General features: G+C 60.6%; 1 protein-coding gene across 3 annotated transcripts; it reads left to right on the top strand.

Moving 5' to 3' along the window:
• Positions 1 to 6,976: 6,976 nt before the first annotated feature.
• Positions 6,977 to 21,948, top strand: TNIP1 (TNFAIP3 interacting protein 1). 3 transcript variants are annotated; one of them, XM_082324574.1, is made up of 18 exons: positions 6,977 to 7,384; positions 13,212 to 13,382; positions 14,401 to 14,523; positions 14,832 to 14,914; positions 15,145 to 15,213; positions 17,288 to 17,479; positions 17,677 to 17,771; positions 17,850 to 17,931; positions 18,168 to 18,260; positions 18,500 to 18,565; positions 18,724 to 18,855; positions 18,938 to 19,066; positions 19,371 to 19,493; positions 19,812 to 19,937; positions 20,267 to 20,347; positions 20,503 to 20,697; positions 20,952 to 21,042; positions 21,408 to 21,948. In XM_082324574.1, the coding sequence occupies exons 2-18, from the start codon at positions 13,241 to 13,243 to the stop codon at positions 21,431 to 21,433; spliced, it is 1,848 nt and encodes a 615-aa protein (XP_082180700.1). In that variant the 5' UTR covers positions 6,977 to 7,384; positions 13,212 to 13,240; the 3' UTR covers positions 21,434 to 21,948. The 3 variants fall into 3 exon arrangements, with proteins under 3 accessions (XP_082180700.1, XP_082180702.1, XP_082180701.1); XM_082324575.1 differs by having other exon boundaries at positions 6,979 to 7,384; positions 18,171 to 18,260; XM_082324576.1 differs by lacking the exon at positions 18,168 to 18,260.
• The last annotated feature ends 631 nt before the right edge of the window (positions 21,949 to 22,579 follow it).

Here is a 22,579-nt window from a genome sequence, read left to right as displayed (position 1 = left end):
CGGGGAGCATACAGAGGGGTGTATTCCCTGGGCACAGGCATAAGCGGTCCAGAGAAATTTCTGGCTGTACCACAGTTGCTAGAAGCCTGTGACTCCGTCACCTACAGCCCAGCTGCCTCGGAGCGGCAGAGGACCGAGACTGAGACCAGGCAGCCCCTCGGGGCCAGTCCCCAGCCCGGCTCGGGGCGACGCTGCCACCAGTAAGCCTGGCTGATCCCAGCGCATCGGTCCCAAGGCCAGGATTTTCCCTGGCACCCACTGCCGGCTGCTCCTATGACGTGGACAAGATACTAGAGTAACACAGTGGTTTGGGACAGGGCGGGAGAGCAAGATGGGATTTCCTCCTTGGAGCAACTCCCTCTCCTGGGACGTTCTGCTGCCAAAAAGCCTTCATCTTGCCCCAGCTCCACAGTAATCCATCTCCAGCAGCAGTTGCTACAGCTGGAGCAGAAAACAGCCAGCGGCATTTTAATCGATGCAAATACTCAAGCACACTCAATATCCTATTTAAGCACAGGGTATTTCAGCATCCCGCCCCCATGCTGCTGGGGTTGGCAGCACACCTGGGGCTGCCCTCCCAGGGGGAACCACAAACTGGACTGAGTTCAGCAGAGCTGCCCACCCCGAGGGCAACGCCAGGCAGGTGACGGCACCCTGGGAAGCACAAGCATGGCCCCTGGAACCCACTCTGCACCTGGGGCCTTTTCTCCCTGTTTCTCACCCCGATGCTTCCTTGCAGAGGTTGATGAATTTGCAGTCAGCTCCTGTTTGGAGACCTGCTCCCGTCTGGTGTCATGCATAGCAGTAAATGCATCTCCTACTGCCAAATGAATTAAACTCCTGCTGCCTTCTGTGCTGGAGAGCCTGAGAACTGCGGACCAGGCCCAGAGAAGTCATAGAATCACATAATTTTTTAGGTTGGAAAAGAGCTTTAAGATCATCGAGTCCAACCGTTAACCCAACACTGCCAAGCCCACCACTAAACCACGTCCCCAAGCACCACATCTCCCCGGCTTTTAAATACCTCCAGGGATGGGGACTCAACCACTGCCCTGGGCAGCCTGTGCCAGGGCCTGACAGCCCTTTCGGGGAAGAAATTTCTCCTAATATCCAACCTAAACCTCCCCTGGCGCAGCTTGAGGCCATTGCCTCTTGTCCCATCGCTTGTTACTGGCGAGAAGAGACCGACCCCCCCCGGCTCCAGCCTCCTTTCAGGCCATTGCAGAGAGCGATGAGGGCTCCCCTCAGCCTCCTCTCCTCCAGGCTGAGCCCCCCCAGCTCCCCCAGCCGCTCCTCCCCAGCCTTGTGCTCCAGCCCCTGCCCCAGCCTCGCTGCCCTGCTCTGGCCACGCTCCAGCCCCTCCAGGGCCGCCTTGGGGTGCGGGGCCCAGCGCTGAGCACAGCATTCGAGGGGCGGCCTCACCAGTGCCCAGCACAGGGGGACGATCACCTCCCTCGTCCTGCTGGCCACACTATTCCTGATACAAGCCAGGATGCCATTGGCCTTCTTGGCCACCTGAGCACACTGCTGGCTCATGTTCAGGCAGCTGTCAACCAACACCCCAGGTCCTTTTCCACCAGGCAGCTCTCCAGCCACTCCTCCCCACGCCTGCAGCGTTGCATGGGGTTGTTGTGACCCAAGTGCAGGACCCGGCACTGAGCCTTGTTGAACCTCATCCAGTTGGCCTGAGCCCGTCGATCCAGGCTGGCCAGGTCCCTCTGTAGGGCCTTCCTACCCTCCAGCGGATGAACACTTCCACCCAACTTGGTGTCATCTGCAAACTTACTGAGGGTTCACTCGATCCCCTCATCCAAATCATTGATAAAGATATTAAACAGAACCGGCACCAGTACTGAGGCCTGGGGAACATGAGATGCTCTGGGCAAAAGCAGCCAGGAGGAAGGAGGAGGCGCTGGGCAGGGCTGTTGCTTTAGAAAGACTCCAAGTGAACCAAGAGGAGCCTGGGGACGGGCAGCACCAGGACAGGCTGTGGACCCTGGGACACGGAGAAGCACAAAGGAGTCGAGAAACCCAGTAAGAAGCACAGAGAAGCAGCAGCCAGAAGGTTACACGTGACTTGTCACCTTGCCAAAGGATTTGCGACAGAGTGAATGAGTGTAAACTGTGGTGAAACAAGGAACACTGAGTCTAGGAAGGGGAAAGAACATGTTTGGCCTAAACCAAGCCTGGGGAAGGAAGAACACTTGTTTTGTTTATGCTCAAATCACTCACTAGCCATTTGTGTTAACTGACAATAAATTAAATAAAAATTCCCCAAGTGAGGACTGTTTTGCCCATGAAACCCTCCATACGTGGGCAGGATATAGACCCTTGAGACAAAGCAGCTTCATCCCTGTAGCATCCCGGTCTCTAGAGAAAATGCACTTCATAGCACTGCTCTCCAGGAACAGCCCCGCTCCATCCGCTGGCTCCAACCAGCCCAATCCGAGGGCAATCGATGGCAGATCTCACGCCTTGCCTCTGTGGTTGACAAGGCGGCAAGCGGTTCAAGGAAAGCAAAGAAAGGGGAGGACAAAATGATGGGCACAAAAAAGGGGAAGAATTAGAAAGGCTGTGAGCAGGGCAAGGGCTGGAGGCAGGTCCGTGCTGGCCACCCACGCTTCAGCCTTCAGGGCTGCTGCAGAGAAGCTGCTGCCAGGGTCTGGGCTTGACACAACAGCACCTTGCACACGGCTGTCCTGCACATTGACCAGCAATGCTGGGGGCAAGGACTCACTTCCAGGCAAAGCCAATGCCAGATTTCACAGGTTGCAACATCCAAAAAACCCCGTGAGCCCACATTTGGTGTGCAGAGGGTCGGACCTCTCCCTCTGAGTCAGCTCTGGGGGCCACTGCAGATCCTCTTTACTACCAAACCCTGGGAGGAGCCGCATCTGGTGCAGAGACACATGGGATGTTGGTCTTGGTCCTTGGCCCAACGCTGCAACATGAGCGAGCCACTTCCATCCCACCCACCCCTTCCCCCAGAGGGGAGAAACCTAGCCTTGAGTCTTGGGAGCTGGCAGAGTTTTCTTCTTCAGGTCTTCCTCTTCCCAAGCCAAAGGAGGAAGAAGCAGCCTTGCCCTTCACATCCACGTGCCGCTCACTGAGCAGCCTGTTCCCCACAGCGAGCTGAGGCTGGGGAAACGGCTGAGCTCGCCAGGGCTGCTCTCCCCACACCGTCACCCCTGCAGTCAGCTTTCCAGGACGTGATGACTGCTGAGGAACCCTTTTCTCAGGCATTGCAACTGGATGAGACATGGCCTGGCGAGAGAGGAAGAGGGGAAAATCCCCTCTGTGCCTGTTGTTGATCTTGCAAATTTGGACTCTGAATAATTCAAAGCTTAAGGCACACAAGGAAATCCTTTGAGTGCTCCCGGATCCAGTTCCCACAGTTCTTGGCATATCTGCTGTGGGGCTGCACCAGGTCCCACCATAACCCATCCCCTGCTGACTGTGGAGGAGGGAGGGGGAGGATGGTGAGGCTGTGGAGGAAGGCAGGAGGTGGTGATCCCCTCCTGCGAAGCGGGTGACACTGAGCCTTGCCTCACGTGCCAGAGGCAGAAAGAAGCTCTCGTTCAGCAAGAGGGTAAACCCAGCAAAGTGAAAGTGGCCAGCCCGGCATCCCTGGAAAGCCACGGTGCGACTCTGACCCCCTGTGAAGGCAGGGTGCTGCGGGAGACCCCTTGCCTACCCCGATCCCTTCCTGGCTCCCTCCTTCCCTCTCCCAGCAGCCCACTCTCCCAGGCTCCCTCCCCTGCCTCTCCCTTGCCCTCCATCCCAGAGCCCTCCCATCCTGCCAGGTTAATTTGAGTTCCTGATTTGCATAAGCAGCAGATCACAATGTTCTGGAAATCCCCTCCTGCGGCTGGAGCTTCCTCCCAGCTCTCACAGCGTCACCGTCGGCCTTCTGCTTCCCTTCGCTGCCGGAGCACCGGGACGCATCCGATCAGTGCGGCACAAGCAGCAGCCCCCACCAAAACCCGCTGCTGATGCTAAGAGGCATCCATCGGCCGCAGCCCGCTGCAGAGCTAAGCCCACAAGTGGCCCCAGGGTGCTGTGCCAAACCGGCTGCACCCACCGCCTGCTCTGCAGCTGCCCCTCTGCTCCCGCCTTGCCCCGCGGCCAGCTCCCCGCCACGGCCACCCGTGACAGCCAGGCCCTGGCTGCCTCCATTGCCCCATTGGGGTTGAAATGCGCCCCGTTCTCCCAGCAGCACTGATGGCGGGTGGATTTATCGGGCACCTCGGGCCGCTGGGCCGTTTCCACTCGGGATTCACACCACCAGACATGCACAAGGCCCACCCTGCTCACCCCTGAGTGGGGTCAACATGGAGGAGGCTGGTGCTGAACCAAAACAGGCAGGAGCGGAGGACGGGAGAGCTCCATCACTCCCACCCGTGGCCTGTACTCCTTCTCGCCCCGTTTCCCGCAGCACGGCCGCAAACACGGAAGCAATCAAGGTGCCTTCACATGAACGAGCCTCCACTGAAGGTGCTGAACCCAACCCTCCGCGCCAAAAAACCCCTAGTATGTAAAAGTGTCAGCTATGAGCACATCTTCACAGCCACGCAGGCGTGCTCATGAATCACAGCTGCCGTCAGGTGAGTTTGCTCTCCTGGGAGCACGGCAGGACAGAAGGAATGAGGAAGGACCAACGGTACCAACGGGTTTGATTTTTGGGGTTGTCCTATGCAGGGACAGGAGTTGGACTCGATGATCCTTGTGGGTCCCTTCCAACGCAGGACATTCTGTGATTCTATGATTCTATAACCAAGAGCCTTTGGTTTTCGTAGTGAAATTCGTCCTGGCGTTTGGGCCAGCCCAAGCTGGCAACCTCAGGTAAGAAACACAAATTGCAGCTGGTTAGAGAGGTGGAGAGGCGCTGGGTGAGAGCACACCGTTGACCGACCACCTCCACGGGTACCTAGGCTGCCGGCAGGCCCCAGACCCCCTGGCTCCTCACCCCTCCTGCCAACACCCATGCTCCCACCACCTAAACCAGCCGGACTAAAGCAAGGCGCTTTTCAGGCCTCACAGTTCACGCCTGGCGAGCGTAGACCCAACGCCCTGCCAGGTACAACGTTGTGCCTGCTGGTGAGGAGCTGGGGAGCTGGAGTCGGCCTCTGTGAAATGGAAACGCTTAAATCTGTGGTGTTTATTCCAGCAGCAGCTGGCTCCAGCCTTGGTTCTGACCGTCGGGTGTCTTGGTGGGTGGGTTCCAGGGACTACCTGCAACCCCAGCACACCGTCACCTGCCTGGCTCCACCAGCTCTTCCCCGCTCCCGCGGGAACACGCATCCTGTTCGGACTCCAGAGATGGACGAGAACGGGATGGAAACACGCAAGGGACAACGGCGATGCCTCTCGCAAGACGCAGCGGTTTCCCTGGGGAGAAGCATGACATGTTTGTAAACCCGCTGAAGCCGTTCAGAAACCAGGCGAGGAGAATGATGTAACCAGGCTCTCCCGTTGTCCAAAAGTGAATCACAGCCCCCCCGACAGCCCCCTCCCTCCTTTTGCTGACTAACACCTGACACGGGTCGGTGGCCCCTGGAAGGAACGGCACAGGAGAGCCCTTTAAGCGGTGCCTGGCTCCTTATCAAAACCACACAGAGGCTGTCTGGGACCTCCATCATGGGGAATTCCCCTTCTCCATGCCTAAAAGTAAGCTCAGCTGGGCTGGCCTTCCTGCATTTGGGGATCGCAGCCGGAGAGCGCCTGGCCCAAAGGGCTCTCACCGCCTCGAGCCCCTCCGCGACCCGGCCGGGTGAGTAGAGCGATGCTTTTTTTCGGTGCGAGCGTGCCCAAGACAGAGCAAGGGGAAGGCAGGCAGCTTTTCGGGCTCAGCCCAGAGCGCTGCGAAGCCGAACCGTGCCACCCTCCCCCCCCCTCAAAGAAATAGAGCAGGGTTTGGCTATTTTTTGCGAGCTGAGACATTATCTTATAAACAAGATGCTTTCTGGTTCTGTAGGACTGCATTTAGCTTTGAAAACAGGTTTTCTGAGGGTTTACAGAACAGCACTGGGCCTCTGGGGTGAAACAAGCGCTTTGGGGAACAAAAGGGAAGATGTTGCCTGTGCGTGGGGTCCTGCTGTCTCATCCCCAGTCGAGACCTCGGACAGGAGCACAGCCAAAGAGTCGGGGTCCCAGCACCCGCTGAGCCGCCTCATAACCCAGCCAGGCTGCCAGGGCGATGTCCTGGTTGGAATGAAGGGCACTCAGGGAAAGGAAATATTGTTTTAATTTTTACAACCCAAAAAAACCACCAAATCGCCAAGAAGCAGTGGAACTGTCTGAACTGAGTAGGAAGGCAGGACTGGGACAGCTGGAAGCAGCAGCATCGCCAGTGAAGGACACCTCTGCGAGCCCAGCAGCAGCCACCTGCAGAAAGGAGATGTCGGGAGCAGAGGCAGAGCGCGAGCGGCGTGCCTGCTCACAGCAGGCTTGCTTTGCTTCTGTTTGTTGGCAAAACCAACGCAAGAAAGAAAATCAGGTAGCTACAGAGCAAGTCCTGAAGAGCTATGCGAAACCCGAAGGGATCCTCTGTGGTTCCTGCTCCTCTGGCCGATTTCTGGTGTTCACAAACGCACAGCCATCAAAGCAGCGGTGCAGAGGAAAAGGATCCCAGATAATAAACGCTGCAGCTGGGGGGTGTAACTGCCTTGTGTAATGTGATTCAGAGGCATGGCCTCGGTGGGTAACTCTCCCTGCCTCAGAGGGAAGGTCTGTGAGCCTCAGCGGGAGCACGCAAGCCGAGGGGATGGCTGAGGGAGAGCCGGGGGCTGCCGCAGCCCACCCGCCACAGCGGCTGGGAGCCGGGGTCTCCTCAGCACGGCCTCCTCTCAGCTGCTCCTCCACCCCACAAACCGGCTGCACCCCACAAGCGGCACCGGGGTGCAAGGGGGTTCCTCCCCCCCGGCAGGCAGCCGCCGCGGCCGGGCCCTGCCCGCCCCTCGGCCCCGCCATTTTGTCTCTCGATAAGCCGGGGGAGCCGCTGCCGAGCTCGGGCCTGCCGCTCCCCGAGGAGCGCAAACCCCGCTAAGGCGGAGGCAGGACGGCTCCTTCCACCCCCCGGGGCCCCACGATGCGGGGCAGACCCGCGGGACCCCGCACAGCCCCAGGGAACGCGCAGCAGCAGAAGCAACAGCCGCCCTGCCATGACAGACCACTCGCTGCCTTCCCCCCCGCCCTCCATCTTTATAGCCTCCGCTCCGCGCCGATTGGCTGTGGCGCCTGTCCGTCAGGCTGGGAATTTCCCGGGGGCGGAACTGTCGCCCCCCGCCCCGCACCGCTTCCTCCCGTGCTGGCGGCGGAGCGGAGCGGTACCGGCACCGGCAGCAGCAGCCCCGGCACCGGCCCTGCCTCGGGGACGCACTGGCAGGTGAGCCCGGAGCGGTACGGGGGCCCGCCGCCCTTGGGGAGAGGGGCCCTGCCCGGAGCACCGGGTCGTGCCGCCCCGGTGAGGGGTCCCGGCGGTGGGGAGGGGCTGGCGGGGCTCGGGGCTGCACGTTGAGCCGTATCTGGGCTGTCGGTTTCCGCGGGCGGCCGAGGTGAAACTACGGAGGGGGCCGGGGCTGCGCCGTCCCCCGGGGACCGGCTTCGGGGCCGGCCCGGGTGCTGCGGGCTTGTCGCGACAGTCGTGCCGTGCCTCGGTCGGGGCAGGGCAGGGGCTGCCGGCTCCCCTCTCCGCTCCCGAGAGGGCAGGGCGGTTGCAGGGGAGCCGGGGTTCACCGGCGGTGGCAATGCCCGGGGGGAGGAGAGGAGAAGGGCTCGGAGGTGCCGGTGCGGGGGGTCCCCGCTGCTCCCTCGGGCCGGGCGGCCCCGCACCGCCGCCGTGCCCCGGGCTCGCTCCTCCCCTCGCTCTGCCTTACACAACCCCGGCCTTTCCCCCAGGCCCACGCATCTCTCTGCTGACTGTTCCGGGGCTTGCGGTTCCCCCTGGGGCAGGGCCAGTGCGAGGGTCCCACCCCGGGGGCTGCGGGCGGTCGCGGCTCCAAGGAGCCTCCGGTCGATGGGGGAGTCCGCACCCGATGCGGGTCCGGAGGCTGGAATAGCCGGAGCGGGGAGGGCAGCCTGCCCTCCTCGGGGAGCTGGTGCCCAGCTTGCCTCCCCATCTCCCCTCCATTGCAGGCTGAGCCCCCCGCTGAGGGCAGGGGAAGGGAAGATGCTGCCCGTCCGCCCTGCTTTGGGGTGAAAATAGCCGCGGATGGGACTCAGTGGGGACCCGCAGCCTCTTGGAGATCTGGCTGTCCCATTCCTCAGCGCCCCAGGGCGCAGGTTGCTCCCTATATCAGGGAGGCAAATGCAGCCTTTGCCCCTTTAGCTCGTTATTTCTATCTGCTTGGGTGAGTAAGAGCTGTTCTGCTGCCACAAGCTCTTTTGGAGTGCAAATTGCATCGAGACCGCTGGCAAAGGCAGCCAAAGCGTGCTGGAGCCAGGAGACCGGACTTTGACTGCTGGGGCGAGTTCTGGAGGCAAGAAGGCTCCAGCCAGACACGTCCTTGAGAGCTGCCTCTGTGGTGAGGCAAAGTAAACAATAAGAAAAGAGGAAAGGCTTTTTGCAGCCTTTGGCATCGTTCCTGGGCTCTGCAAGAAATCCCACGATGCCCTTTCGGCCTGACCTGTGCCAAGCAGACCTATTTAGCACAGGGCCGTGGGTTGTTGCTTGCCAGCAGCTGGTACAAAACACTCGTGGGTGGAGGAAGCTGAACCATCTACTCCTGTGGCATTGCAGATTTTGTTTTAAAGCAACGATTCTTATGCTTTGGACGACAGAGGTAGCTTTGCTGCTGTAGCTTTGCGGTGCCACTGTCTTCTGCTGCTCGGTTGTTGCCTGGCTGAAGCACACCAGGTTGGACGGGAGTAGCCCAGGTTGTGCTGGAGCTGCAAGGAACGGGGTGGCTGTGCCTTGCTCTGCTGTTGAGTGCTGTGACAAGCAGCCATGATGCTACTGAGCTCTGCGGAGGGGGAAGAAACGGAGCAGGCAGCATGAAGCGAGATGTTTTTGCAGCAGAAGACAGGGGCTTGTGTAAAACATGACCGTGCTGCCCAGGGGAGCACCACCACCAAGTCTGGCTGCCTGTCCTGCCTGCGCCAGAGCTTGGACCCGTGGTGAGGAGCCCTGCAGCTGTGTGTGGTTACCCGTGTTTGTAAACCTGGCTCCAAATGGGGAAATGCTTTATTTTCCTTGTGAGCAACCTCATTGGAAGCAGGTTGTTTTGGGAAGCCTCTGCGGGAGGTGGGTTTCTCAGGCAAGGGTGGGATTTCTGGCCGGAGCACATCTGTAACATCTATTGCGTTTTGGATGAGGCTCTTGCCTTTCCCACCCTCTCTCTGCAGCTGGGCAGGCTGGGAAGAAAAATGCTTCAAGTGGAGGTTCAGACCTTTCCCTCTGAGACCTGAGCCTTGCAATGCCTGCTTTCCTTTTCTTTTATTACGCTCAGCCCAGGGAGTCCAGTTTTCTGGACTGCAGTGCCCAGAAGCTCTCCTTATTATTGCTTCCTCCTAAAGCCAGCTCTGCTTTTGCTTCCCTGCAAATGAGACCAGCCCAGCAGCCCAGGAATGGTTGTCCCTGGGGCTTGGGAGCTGCTGGAGCTCTGGAGAGGAAAAGAAACTGGGCCGGGGGCTGTGACATTTTGCTGAATTCCAGTAAAATGATTAAACAAAAAAAATTCCTCCATAGCATCTATCTTGAGTGGCTTTTGCTTTCCCTCTGAGGAGGAGGGATTCCAGGGGCCCAGCAGACCCAGTCATGGGAAAAAGATGCTGGCAGCCTGCAGGGATTTGCTTTCGCCTCGTGCGATCCTGGCGGGGAGGAGACTTCCTGGGAACGTTGTACGCCGTGGTAAGGAAAACCCCGTTCTCCTAAGGGCTGGGCCGAGCCCCCGCCATGGATCGTGGGATGGGAACTGATGGGCTGCAAGCCCACGGCCTCGGCAGACTGGTGTCTGCTCCGGGGCTCACTGCCAACAGCAACCCTCCAGCGGTGCCAGCCTGCTCGCTGCGCAGAATTCGCATCCTCTGCCTTCGTGTCTTCAGTTGTTAAGTAATTTTAAAACAGGAATTATTTCCTTCTATAGCTTCTGCGTGGCCGGTGCAGCGATGGCTGCGGTGCTAGTGGCCGTGGCAGTGATGCATATCTTCCTGGGTGACAGCGGGGAACAGTCTGGCCACGGCTACACAGAGCCAGCTCGCTCCCAAGCCGCAGCACAGCTATTTAAATACCACCCTGCTTTCGTCTTCGCCTGGGAGTCTCCCCTGCCCTCTCGCACTCTCATTCTCTCCTTCTGCTGAGTTGTCGTAAAAATTTACTACCTAAAGGTCTCGGTGCCCCGCTTGCAACCAGCGACGCCCACGGGCAACCGCGGCGTCTGGCAGCCTCTGCCGGTGAGCTACACCCAAGCAGCCATGGTCCGTGGCTGGCCCTCAGCCCCTGGGGCTGTGAAATACCATCTCTTTAGCTTAGGAACTGTTGATTGGCAAAAAGAGAAGTGTTTTCTGGTGGTTTGGTCATTTCTTCTGGAGTTTGTGGTAGTGTTGTTTTCGTTGCATTTCTAACCATCGTTAGGTGCTCGTCTGTAGTCCTCTCTTTCCTCCCTTGGTGTTTTTATTGAAACGTGAGGTTTTTCGCTGCAAATCTCACCTTTCAGAACTCTCAAGGAAAAAAAACCAAACCAGACTGGGAGCAGTGATCTGGTCCAGGGTCCAGTCCCCAGGGTGACAGCTCAGTCCCAGCAGCTCCTTGCAGAAATGGGGCTGTTCCTCCACCCTGGGCAAACCTGCCACGACCCCAGTGATGGGCTTGGATGCAGTGGAAACCTCCCTCTCTTGCTGGGTCTTGTTTGCTGGTGAATTTGTGGCTGGTCTGTGCTTCTGTCAGCTGGGGACAGTTCAGTTCCTGTCCTTGTCTGCTATTTGAAGACACCTCCAGTGACCCCTCTGCTGCTGTCTGCCTGGTAGGGTGCAGACCTTGGGTAGGAAAATCCTTGATAAAATCATGAGAATTGGGAATAGCATAGGCTTTCAGTGGCTCCATCCATCTGGAAGAATATGGGGTCGCCATGGGTGAGCTCTGCCAGTGGGCGAGGTGATCGGTGCAGCTTGGGTTTGGGTGTTTGGTGCCACGTTGCCTTGCAGACAGGGATGTGCAGGGGTAGGGGACCTCCTGCACGTGTGCCACAGGGTGAGGTGGAAAACTGACCGGTTTGGGGTCTGGAGCGCAAGAAAATCGGGGCTGGTATTTCAGACTGCTGCAAAGCTGCATGGGGAAAGGATGCCATGGGAGAGGGCAGCTTGTCCGCACCTTCCCCGACCCACAGCTGGGTTTGTCCTGGCAGAGGACATGGACACCCTGTGAGATGCTTGCTGTAAGATCGCTTTGTTAACCAGCTCCTGCCAGAGCCTCCGGTTTAGATCTGGAGCAGCACATGGTGACCAGACACTGATGAGAAAGCGTCAGGTCCCCAGCCTGCCTGTGATATTGTCCCCGTCCTCCGCCGGGCTGGCCAGGCGGGTGGCGTGGCCACTGGTGATGGCATTTCCCTGCAGTGGAGGTGGCATTGGGTCCCCGGGTCGTGTGCATGCTGCCCCACCACGCTGGGCTCCATCCCGTCCACCAGCAGGTCTGCTCGGGGAGTGTTCCTTGTCCTGTAGCAGGGGGGATTTTGTACCGGCTGTGGCAGTGCTGCCCGGTGCCGGGACCCACGGCATGGAAACTGCCCCGGTTCTGCTGCAGCTTCCTGTCAGCTGCTATGGGCTCCAGAAATAGCCGCTGCTCAGCCCGCCCTGCAGCTGGGCAGCTCCCGGTGGTCACCACCTCCAGCTGCTTGGGACGGGGCTGCCGGCTCCCTGCGTGGGGCCATGGGCGATGGGGGGCTTGGCAGCACCCGCAGAGCGGGAGGAAGGCGAGACCTACCGACAGATGCATCTCCCAAAAACAGACTGCTGCTGAGGCCATGTGTAATTACCTGCCACTGAGGAGGGCATTAATTGCCGCTCCAGTTGTGGATGCTGCCAGGTGGCAGTTGTCATCTGGAAAGTCCCTGCCGCTCCCTGGCAGGCAGGTCATCTAACTAAACTGGTGATCAGCCCAGATCGCTTGTGGCATGAGCATTAGTCTGAGGTCGAGACGGTTTCGGGTACAGGCTTCCCCCCTTCCTCTTTCAAAACGGTCCCCCCTTGGTCCCTTCCCGCTCACGAGCACCCAGCTGCCTTGGCTGGGTGGAAGAGCACTTGGGGGTCCCTGCGGTGCCTCCCGGCAGCTGGCACTGCAGGCAGTACCCCAGCTCCGGCTGGCATCGCCCCCAGGGCTGTCTCGGCTGCCACGCTGCCCTGCTTTATAGTGAGCTGGCATCGGCAGAGCAGGGTATTTTTGATAAGTTGGGCTGTAATTCACAGCAGCTGCTTTATCACCCCCAGGAGATGGGTGAGACCTGGGGCCGGGATGTTGCCTGGCCATCCCCAGGCCAGACCTTAGCAAGAGGGAGGCCTTGGGCCACCCACAAATGCAAGGAATTAAAAAAGCAAATAGCGTGCTGTGTGCGGGTGTTGCCTCTCCTTGTAGTTTGCTCCCGGCCTGGCACGTGCCTGGCTGTTCCCCATGTCCTGATTCGGGAAGCCGTGCTGTTGGCAGCCAGTTTCTCTCTGGCTGAGCCAAAGGGCAGAGCGCGTCCCTGCCTGGCTGCTGGGGCTTGTCTACCCCCCACCGGTGCTGCCCAAACAGCCCACCGGCTGTGGGTTAAGGCTTTTGCAACTGCAGACACTGCCCCTACCCAACAGCCCCCTGCAACCCTTTCTGCCCCCCAAAAATACCCTGCGGTGAGCGGGATGCTCTGCTGAAGGGGCCTGGGTCCACACTGGTGTGGGTGGATGCTCCTGGGCTGGGTCTCCATCCCCACGGGCAGGAGGCTGTGACCTCCTCGGGGACTCCCACGCCCCGCAGGGGTGAGAGCCGGCCTCGGGTGGGGGTGCTGGTGATGCCTCCTCGCATGACACTTCTCATGGCCATGAGTCACCCCGGCACGTTCACACCAAGCAGGGCTGGAGGGGGAAGTGCCTTTACCTGGGACACTTCTCTGCTGGCCGGCGAGCAGCAAGGCAGCCCTGCCCCTGTTGGCGTGGCACCCCAGACCCCTGCACGGCTGGGACCGGGGGACCGCGGTGCCATCCGGGGCCAGAGGAAGGTGACGCTGTGCTCCGTTGCCTTGCAGGGATGCCCGGCTGGGAGGTAGGCGACTGAATGGCGGGCATGGAAGGGAGAGGACCCTACCGCATCTATGACCCTGGCGGGGGGACGGAGGAGAATGGATCCACAGCCTTTGAGCGGCTGGTGGAGGAGAACGCCCGGCTGAAGGAGAAGATGCAGGGGATCAAGTCTATCGGTAACTGCTGCGTGGCTGGAGGATGAAGTTCGCCTTTGGGGCAGCTCAGCCTGCGCCCACTGAGCCTGGGGTTTTTTTTGCTCTGTTTAGGAAGGGTGTTATAAGAAGCTGGGGGTCTTGGCACCGGGGCAATAGCAAAGCTCTCCCTGCCCTGGGGGTCGAACAGGATGTCTGGGCTTTTTCACACGGGGATGCAGAGGGAGCAAGGCTTTTGCTGAACTCCTGGGGTGCTTTATGGTGGGATAAATGGCTGAAAAAAAGGCAAGTGATGGAGCAAGGTCAGCTTCCCAGAGTCCTGCCGTGGCAGGCCACAGATGCCGGGATCTGTTCTGCCTTTGAAAGCCCCCACCTCCCGCAACCCCTGTCAGGTCAGGGGCTTTTCCCGGGTGCAGCTCAAAGACCCTGGCATTGGATGCTGCCCGCAGCAGCAGGGACGTGCTGGCATTGAAATGTCCCAGCTGAGTCGTGCCACCCCCTTTCTCCTCCTTGGCCGCCTTCCCCCACCCGCCCCCAGTTTTGTTTTTGGTCTCGTGACCTAGCTTCCACTTTCGAGTCCTGCTTCTGCAGCCGAATTTCCACCTGCCTCGTGATTCCTGTCACGTCGTCGTGCCCCTACCTGGGACTGGGACCCACTGATGTGGGAGCAGCTGCCCGGGGCAGGGAGAGGATTGCATTGCCAGTGCCAGAGCCCAAAGCGGGCAGGCTGGACCCCTAGGTCCACCACCTAGACTTAAGTTTGGCTCTTCTGGGAAGCCAAGGAGACCTCTGAGAGATACAGTGCTGCCCTGCTGCCTCCTGTAACCAGTCCTCTGTGCATCAGCATGGGGGACTCTGCAGCCACTGAGCCACTGATAGAGCTTTGCCTTTGGATTTGGCCAAGATAAGTTCTTTCTGGATGAAGAACAACCACGCTGGGCACCTCTCCACCCAAGCAGGGGGCTTGGTGTTGGTGGATGGGACTGCTGCAGGGCAGGCACTCGGGAAAGGAGGGTGAGCATCCTTCTGTTGCCCACAACAGGAGAGCTGCTGGAGGAGTCCCAGGTGGAGGCATCCAAGCTGCGGCAGAAGGCGGAGGACCTTGTGAAGGACAACAAAATGCTGATGGCATCATCTTCCTTGGAGGACCTGGTGGGAACTGGAGGTAGGAGATGCGAGGCTCGCTGCACGGGGATAACCTGATGGCTCAAGATCCTGAGCTCAGGGGAAGGGAGAGGGTGTGAAGACTTTCACAAAGGTTTCTTGCAGCCCTGTCATCTCTAGAGTGTATCAACCCACTGCCGTCCTCCCTTTTCCTGGAGGGAGGTTTCTGTCCTGTCCCCATAGCTGGGGTAGAAACCATCCATTGGTGCCTGACCTCGCGGGGTGTCTGCTCTCTGCATCCCTGCGCCAGGCAGGGAGAGGCCCTGCTCTCCAAAAGGCTCACGGCTACGTCCTCTCCCCTCTCTGCAGCCGTCGGCCCTGATCCCAGCTCCACGCAGGCTGCCCCAGGCAGCGCCCAGCCAGACGCGGAAGCACGGAAATCTCCTCCAAGTGTGAGTCTGGTGAATGCAAGAGCTGGTGCTGGCGTGGACGGAGGGAGAGACTTTCCATCTAATTAAAGCAAAAGGAGGCAGCCTTTAGCCTCTAGAAATGAGGATAAATCTGAAAGGGAGGGGTCAGCTTCCCTGCCGTGCTCCTGTCCCGGCAGTCCCTGCCTCCGTGTGGTGGGCATCCTGGGTTGCCATTCCCTGCGGAGACCTGACCTGGCTGCCTCTCCTTGCAGGGATCCTCCTCAGAGTTCGAGATCGTCACTGTGGAAGCGCAGGGTTTTCCCCAGGAGAGTGTGAGAGCGGTGAGTAGCCCTGGTGCCTGCGGGATTTGGTGGGCGGCAGGTGGAGAGTTGAGCCCGGTGGCGGTGGTAGCGGGGGCGTGGGAGGGTGTGCAGGCAGGCAGCGGTGTGCCCCGGTGGCATAGCCACCAGCAGGTACAGGCAGGGCTGGGGGACGTGTGTCGAGGTGGCCCTTGGGCAAACAACAGAAGAGGGATAAACTGCACCCAGGCGTTCCCAGGGGAGCAGAGCCAGCCCCACGTATGGCCCCCAGGACAGTGCTCGTGCTGCTGTGCCCAGCCTCTGCCACCGATGAAGATGAGGGGACCTGGCCAGTCTGCAGGCAGGAGGGAACCACACAGCCCCGTGGCTGGTCCTCGCCGTGTCTTGCTGGAGCCAGAGGGCTCGGGAGTGATGGCACATGTGCTCCAGCGTGTACCGCTCCTCTCGGCCGGCCAAGGCGGGGAGAGGGGACAGCATGCAGCCTGCCCTCCAAGGGCAAGGGCTCCGGAGAACAAGTGGCCTGGCCGGGCTGCCTGGGCACAGGGCCAGCAAAGCAGCCCCAGCCAGCTGGGGACACCAGTGTCTCCAGATGCCACATGACAGTGACAGGAAAGGCTATGACGACTTGAGGAGCTGTCAGAGATGCTCTGACACTCACCTCCTGATACCTGCACTGGGTAGGAGGATCAGGTCTCCAAGCCCCATCATTGCTGGTAGGGTCTGCCCCAGCTGAGGCACCTCCATGTGCTCCGTTTGCTGCCACCTGAATGTCCCCCTGGCTGGCACTGCACCGTCCTGTCCTGCTCTGGCTTTTTTTCTGTGTTGGAAGGGAGGGGAGGAGGGATGGGAAGCCCAAGGGGGACAAACATCAGCTCGCGCCACACAGTGCCGGTAAGGGGACATGCTCTCCTTGCACATCGCTGTTTGCATTGACCAGAGAGGCTCCAGGAGGGGTTGAGTCTCGTTGGACCCTCCTGGGGTGCAGCCATGGGGTGATGGAGAATGGGTGGCATCTGCGTGGCAATTGGTGCTAGTCCCGAGTGCTAGTCCCGAGCTCTCCCAGGCGCTCCAGCTGGGCTCAGGTCCTCACTGCCTCCCCGTGCCTGCCAGTGCTGGTGGGAGGAGTTGGCCGTGCTGTGCCCCGCACACACCCTCCCATGGCAGTTTTGGGGCTGTAAACCCCGGGGCCGGGGCACCAGGGACACACTGGCCTTCTGGCCCTACGCGGTGCTGCCCGGGGCATTCCCACGGGCGGCAGGCTGAGTCAGCGGGGCTGGGAGCGGAGCGGGTAAAGGTGTGCCAGCACATCCCCACCTCCTCCCCGGCGATGCCGCGTGTGCCAGGCCAGGCTCTGTTGTGCTGGCAGTGTCTCCTAGGCAATTGAAGGAGTTAACCAGCCACACCAGGGGAGGACAAGCCTGTTGGGGACACCCCTCCTGCGTGGGTGGGGGTGCGCCCTGACGCTGGTGGGTGCGTCCTGACCCCGGCTCTCCCAGCCACCATTTAAATCCTGTGCATCACCCTCTTGGCTGCCACCTGCCAAAGAGCCTGGGGTCCCGGTGCCTGGCGCGCCGCGGTGGCAGGGGAGCCGCAGAGGGAGGACAGGGGGAAGGAGAAGATGAGGACTGGGGCAAGACCACCCCTCATGTGGCAAACCTCAGCTCCCGGCGCTGACCATGGCGTACGTGGAAAGGACAGTCTCAGGAGCTGGGATTTCTAGTCTTGGTCCTGATGGGGAGAGCTCAGGAGGAGAAGGGACCAGGGGTAGAGATACCTCTGTTGCTGTTTGCAAGCCAGGAGCGTGGTCTGCTCAGACTGCTGAGGGGCACGGGGAATCCACGGGCTGGGAGAGCTCCTGCCGTAATATCCTCCTCCACCCAGGGACTTGGTGTCCCATCTCCAGCAGCTGGGAATCAAACCTTTACAAAGCTGACACAATTTTTCAGTTTACTGAGGGCTGTTGCAGAGTGTCTCAGTTCTGGCTCAGCTCCCCACCACAGCCCTGGATGGGAGACGAGTCTGACTGCCCTGAGAGGGAACTTTGCAATAGTCCTTGAACCAATCTGACTGAGCTTCATCCCCTCCCCATCCCCAGGACTTGGAGCAGGCGCCGAACGAGGATGCCAACCTGCTTCCCCAGCTGCAGCAGCTGGAGAGCACGCTGAGCGGCTGTGCCAAGGAGGCCAGCAAGGACCAGGTCTTCGTGCGCATGGGCTACATGGCCTCCGAGCTCAAGCGCCTGGCCTCCAAGGTGCACAAGAACGAGCAAAGAACATCATTCCTGCAGGTGAGTGAGGGCTGACCAGGCTCTTCATGGGGGTTTTCCTCCCCCCCCCCTTTTTTTTTTTTTTTTTCCACCAAGCCCCTCCTGTCCACCCCAACGTGGACACCCACCTGCAGGCCAGGGCTCGGTGGGAGGTGGGTGGCCAGGCAGGCTCCTGGGGCTGGCCAGTGGTCCTCATGCTGCCGGTGTTCGCCCCCCAGACGCTGTGTGAGACGCTGCACAGTGAGAACAAGGAGCTGCGAACCAAGCTGGAGCGGGACCTGGAGCAGAGAAACCAGGCGCTGGAGAAGCTCAGGTGAGCGTGGGCAGTGGGGAGGGGGACGGGGCTGCCCTGGGTGCTTCTTTCCGCTGACCCGGCCCTCCCTGCCCGCAGGTGTGAGAACCAGGAGCTCCGGAGAATGGTGACACTGAGCAGCCAGGACGGTGGGAATAGGGAAGCTGCAGAGCAGCAGCAGGTGAGGGAGCAGCATCGCCCTCAGAGAGGGCTGGGAAGGAGGCGAGGAGCCCTCTGACAGATCAGCAAATGTGGCCTCATTTTAATCGGGTCTCTAGTTTGTCCCAGTATGACCAACAGGACTTCTCAGGGTCTCGAGGGGATGGGGGAGGCCGTGGGAGGGGAACTGGCTGGTGTTTAGCCAGCCTTGGGCATGGCCACTGCAAAAGCCCTGAGGGTCCCCCCGTGCGTGTCCAGCAGAGCGGGGCCGTGGTGGAGAAGGCACCAGGTAGAGGAGAGCTGGAGGCCAAGGAGAAGAAGGTGAAGATCCTGGAGCACCAGCGCAGGGAGGTGAGGATGGGGCTGGAAGGGAGGCACTGCCAGGCGCAGGGTGGGAGCGGGACATGTGGTTGGGATGGCATGGGGAGACTGGGGCAGGGCTGTGGAGCTGCAGGGAAGCACTGCTGGAACCGGGATCTCTATCCAGCTGGTCCCTGAGGTGCTTTTGAGACAGGAGGCTGCTGGGGACCACTATGGCTGGCTCCGGGCAGGGGCTGGGCTCCTGTTCAGCTGTCCCTCTCTCCCCACAGCTGCTGGAGGTGAATAAGCAATGGGATCAGCACTTCCGAGCCACGAAGCAGAAGTATGAGCAGAAGGTAAGGCTAGGTGCTCAGAGCTGGGTGCTTGGGGGGCATGTCTTTGCTGGGTGCTGGTGGAGACTGGCTGCCGGGGAAGGTTTTGGGCTGCCTGTGCCTCCTTGCCCCCCGATGGGGGTCCTTGCAGGCAGGCCAATGTCCCCGCTCCCTCCCGGCAGGTCACAGACTTGCACCAGGAGCTGGCCGAGGCCCGCAGGGCACTGACCGAGCTGGAGTCAGAGCGGGAGCAAAAGCAACGGGATTTTGACCGCAAGCTGCTCCTGGCCAAGTCCCGGATTGAAGCAGAGGAGGTGAGTCCCCCAAGAAGGGCAGCCAGGAGGTACTGGCCCCATAGCCCTGCCCTGGCTGATCTCCATCCCCTGGGTCCTGCAGGCAGAGAAGGAGAGGCTGGCCATGGAGGTGAGGGACCTGCAGCAGAGGATGCGGTTCCTGCAGGAGCAGCTGGCTCCGGTCACCAGGCAGCGGGAGTACCAGGAGAAGGAGATCCAGAGGCTGAACAAGGTGGGGGCCAGGGCAAAACCCCTCCCTGCAAAATGTCTTTTATGTTCTCTGTCCTCTTCTCTCTCAAATCCAAAACTGACCCTGATCAACCCCCTCCTGCCCAGGTGGGAGCTTGTGTCAGACGATGCCCACCACATCTCCATAGGCTCCCAGGAAAGGGGGATGGGGGGGTCCGTGGTCCCTCTTGCTCTTGCCCAGTTATACCCACTTCCCACACTGGGCATGTGCCCATAGCCCTCTGGAGATGTCATGGGCACAGCACCTTGCTCTGACCCCCTTCCCTGCTCCTCCTCTTCCTCTCCAGGCGCTAGAGGAGGCCCTGAATGTCCAGGCCTCCCCACCACCCATCTTTGCCAGCACCATGGAGCCGGTGGGGAAGGTGCCGCAGCAGGAGCTGCTGACCCAGAACGAGCTCCTCAAGCAGCAGGTAGGGCAGGACGCAGAGCTGCTGGAGGCAGGGAGGGAGCTACATGCCCTGGACCTCCCTGGCAAAGAGCCTCGTGTGGCCGGGGAGCAGCCCAGCAGCCCTAGCGTGTGTTTGTGCCGTGGTGGTGGGAAGGGGGGGCACCAAATTCAGCATCCTTCGGCCTTCAGCTGGAGGGACCACAGCTGTGGGCCACTGTGCCAACCCACATGCCTGGGGCTTGGCATAGCTGGTGTGGTCAGGGACGGCAGCGCAGTGACGGGGTGATGGGGGAGCTGCCCACCCTCAGCCATGTGCACCCACACCCTTCCCTCCTGCCAGGTGAAAATTTTCGAGGAGGACTTCCAGCGGGAGCGGAGTGACAGGGAGAGGATGAACGAGGAGAAGGAAGAGCTGAAGCAGCAGCTGGAGAAGCTGCAGAAGCAGCTGGTCCTCTCCAACAACCAGGTGAGCAGCACTGGGTGCCACCAGCAGCACCCCGGGAGCCCCATGTCCCCCCTGGGTGTGTCAGAGGTGTGCTTATCCCCAGCATCACAGCCCTGTACCCACCTCAGAGCAGGGGCTGAGCAGGGACAGAAGGGCTGGACCAGTGGTTTTGCTGCAGCTTGTCCCTACCAGAGCATCTCCTTTCACCCATCTCTTCCATTTGCCCCTCTCCTGGGGGTCTGATGGGGGGACCAGTGCAGGCGTTCCCCCAGGGCATGGCAGCATCCCCTGCCCCACAGACATGGGGGGTAGCAGGGTGGGCTCTGAACTAACCCACCGCTTGCTCCCAGCTGCGAGCTTCCAAGGATGACTGCCAGCGGGAGAAGGAGGAGAAGGAGAAACTGAAGAAGCTGCTGAAACAGCACAAACAGGTGGGGATGGGGGAAGAACCCTTCCTGGACAGAGGGGCTGGGGGCTGCAGGCCTGGCCCTAATCTCCTGTTGGAGGGGCAGCTCTGAGCTGGGCAATGGGTGGTGGCGGCAGGCTGCCCTCGGGCTCTCCCCAGCATCTCCCCGGCTCCTCGCAGGCTTCCGGAGAGAGGCTGCACCCTGAGCCGCGGCCGGGGCCGGTGAGCCCTGCCTGCCCCATGTACCAGTACCAGTACAGTTCCCCCATGGCTCCCCCCATGTACCACGGCTTCGAGGAGTGGCAGCAGCTCCGATACCCACCAGTGATGCCAGGCGAGCACACGCCGGGACAAAACTTCCACCATTATTCCCCGGTGAGTGTCTACCCGTGCTGGCACGAGGGGGAGCAGAGGGTCCCATGTGAGCGGGTCTGGGGCTTGCTGCCAAGTGAGTGGCTCTTCCAGGGCCACCGAGTCACCAAGCAGGGAGCTGAGCACGTGTCCTGTTGGCACATGAACACTCAGCCCTTGTCCTCCTCCTCATCACACCCTGGCAATCGAATATGGAGTGCAGCCTTGTGATTCACGTCTCTGATAATGCGCTTTTTCTGTTCCATCTCCTCCTGCAGTCCGAGTACCCCTGGCGCCCACCCTGCGCCATGGCTCGCAGCCAGAACGCTCAGGCAGTGGCCGGGGTGAAACCGGTCCCCAAGGACTTGGGTAAGGCTTGGACCCTTGGCCAGGGGAGCGCCCCTGTCCTTCACCCTGAGACCCTGGGCAGTTGGCTAACACTTAGGGGAGGGATGGGGGAACAGCTTGCCAGGCAGCGGCCATTTCCCTTCAGCCCCCACCTCTGATCAGGTGAGGGGATGATTCTGCCATGGGGTTGGTCCCTGCTGCATCCCCCCCACCATCCCTGCAGCATCTGACAACAGGCGTGAGCCTGAGCCCTGGCAGCCCACAGGGTTATGGCAGTCAGTGCTTGGGGATAACAACCATCCCATGGCTGGCATCCCTCCCGTGGGGCTCGTCTGGGCATGAAGAGCTGCACTCACCCTGTGCCACCCCTCTCTTTTGTGTCTCAGAACAGGCAGGTCCTGGATTGCCCTAATGCCAAGGACCGGCTGCGCTGCAATACTGGCAGAAGAGGAGTAGGGTGTGTGTGTGTGCCCGTGTGTATGTATCTAGGAGCTTCCTCCGGCTGCCTATCCCCGTGCGCGGATGTGCAGTGGACGTGGCCGCGGACGTGGCCGCACCCGTGGCCTGGAGCGGCTCAGCAGTGCATCCCCGCGAAGAAAGTGGGAAGGAGGGACCGGAGGTGCCATCACGGTGGCGGCCAGCGCAGGGTTAGTCCCCTGCGGCCATCCCCTTCCCCACGAGGCATCAGGCCTGGCATCGCTGTAGACCCGAGAGCCAGGTCTTCAGGAAGAGGAGCCGGCCTTTCCCAGGAGTGTGCCAGGAGCTGCCCCCATCCAGGGGCTTCAGTTCAGCCCCTGGAGGAGCAGGTGATGGCGAGTTCTCTCCCGGCGGTGGGAGGCCCCGTGCTCGCAGGCAGGTGCCTGCCACAGCCACGGCCCGGGCTGAGGGTGGTTGGTGTCTTTGTATTTATTTAAGGACTGAAGTGTAGCTGAGTCTCTCTGGTTTTATCCTGAAAGTTGCTTTCCCTAGGGGAGCCTCTGCACAGGACGGGGAGGGATGCCAGGGCTGCTGGTCCCCATGTGCTTGGGTGTAGCCATGGGGCCAGAGCGAGCGTGAGGGGAACCCAACCCCCTGCATGGGCACCCCAGGATCTATTGCCCCAAGTCCATGCCCCCCACCTCCCTCTGGGTGCTGGGCTCAGCCCCTTGCCTTCCCCTCTCCTACCTTCTGCCTCTGCCAGGGCAGGGAACCCCCTGCTCCCCTCTCTGCCTTTCCCTGCAGCAATGGCCTTGGGGCCAGTCTCTCAAATTGCACAGAGCAAATCTCACTCCAGGAAAACAAGTCTGGAGGGGAAAAAAAGAAAAAACAACCCTATTTCTGTAAGAATGGCTGCAGGAGGCAGGGTGCCCTGGCATGCTCCTTGCGAGCTGCTTTTCCCCCCCTGTGCTCTGCACTGACCCCCCATGTTCTCCCCAAATGCTGGGCTGTGATGATAAATTCATGTTTGCAGCTGACCTGAAAAAAAAATGGAGTTTCTCCAGCTGGCAGCCAGCCCTCCCTGCTGGTACCCCCAGGCTGGCTGCTGTGCCCCCCACTCTTTCCCCCCACCCCTGGCCGG

The sequence above is a fragment of the Platalea leucorodia genome, assembly GCF_965183815.1.
Source record: "Platalea leucorodia genome assembly, chromosome: 11".
In the NCBI taxonomy this organism is placed as follows: Eukaryota; Metazoa; Chordata; class Aves; order Pelecaniformes; family Threskiornithidae; genus Platalea; species Platalea leucorodia.
Note: the sequence above shows the minus strand (reverse complement) of the source record. Positions and strands in the feature narration are given on the sequence as shown.

Excerpts from the sequence above, each read along its gene's own strand:
- TNIP1 (XM_082324574.1), top strand. The coding sequence starts at position 13,241 with ATGGCGGGCATGGAAGGGAGAGGACCCTACCGCATCTATGACCCTGGC. Across the intron at positions 18,566-18,723 it reads AGCAGAAGTATGAGCAGAAG|GTCACAGACTTGCACCAGGA; the intron begins GTAAGGCTAGGT and ends CCCTCCCGGCAG. Across the intron at positions 19,494-19,811 it reads ACGAGCTCCTCAAGCAGCAG|GTGAAAATTTTCGAGGAGGA; the intron begins GTAGGGCAGGAC and ends CCCTCCTGCCAG.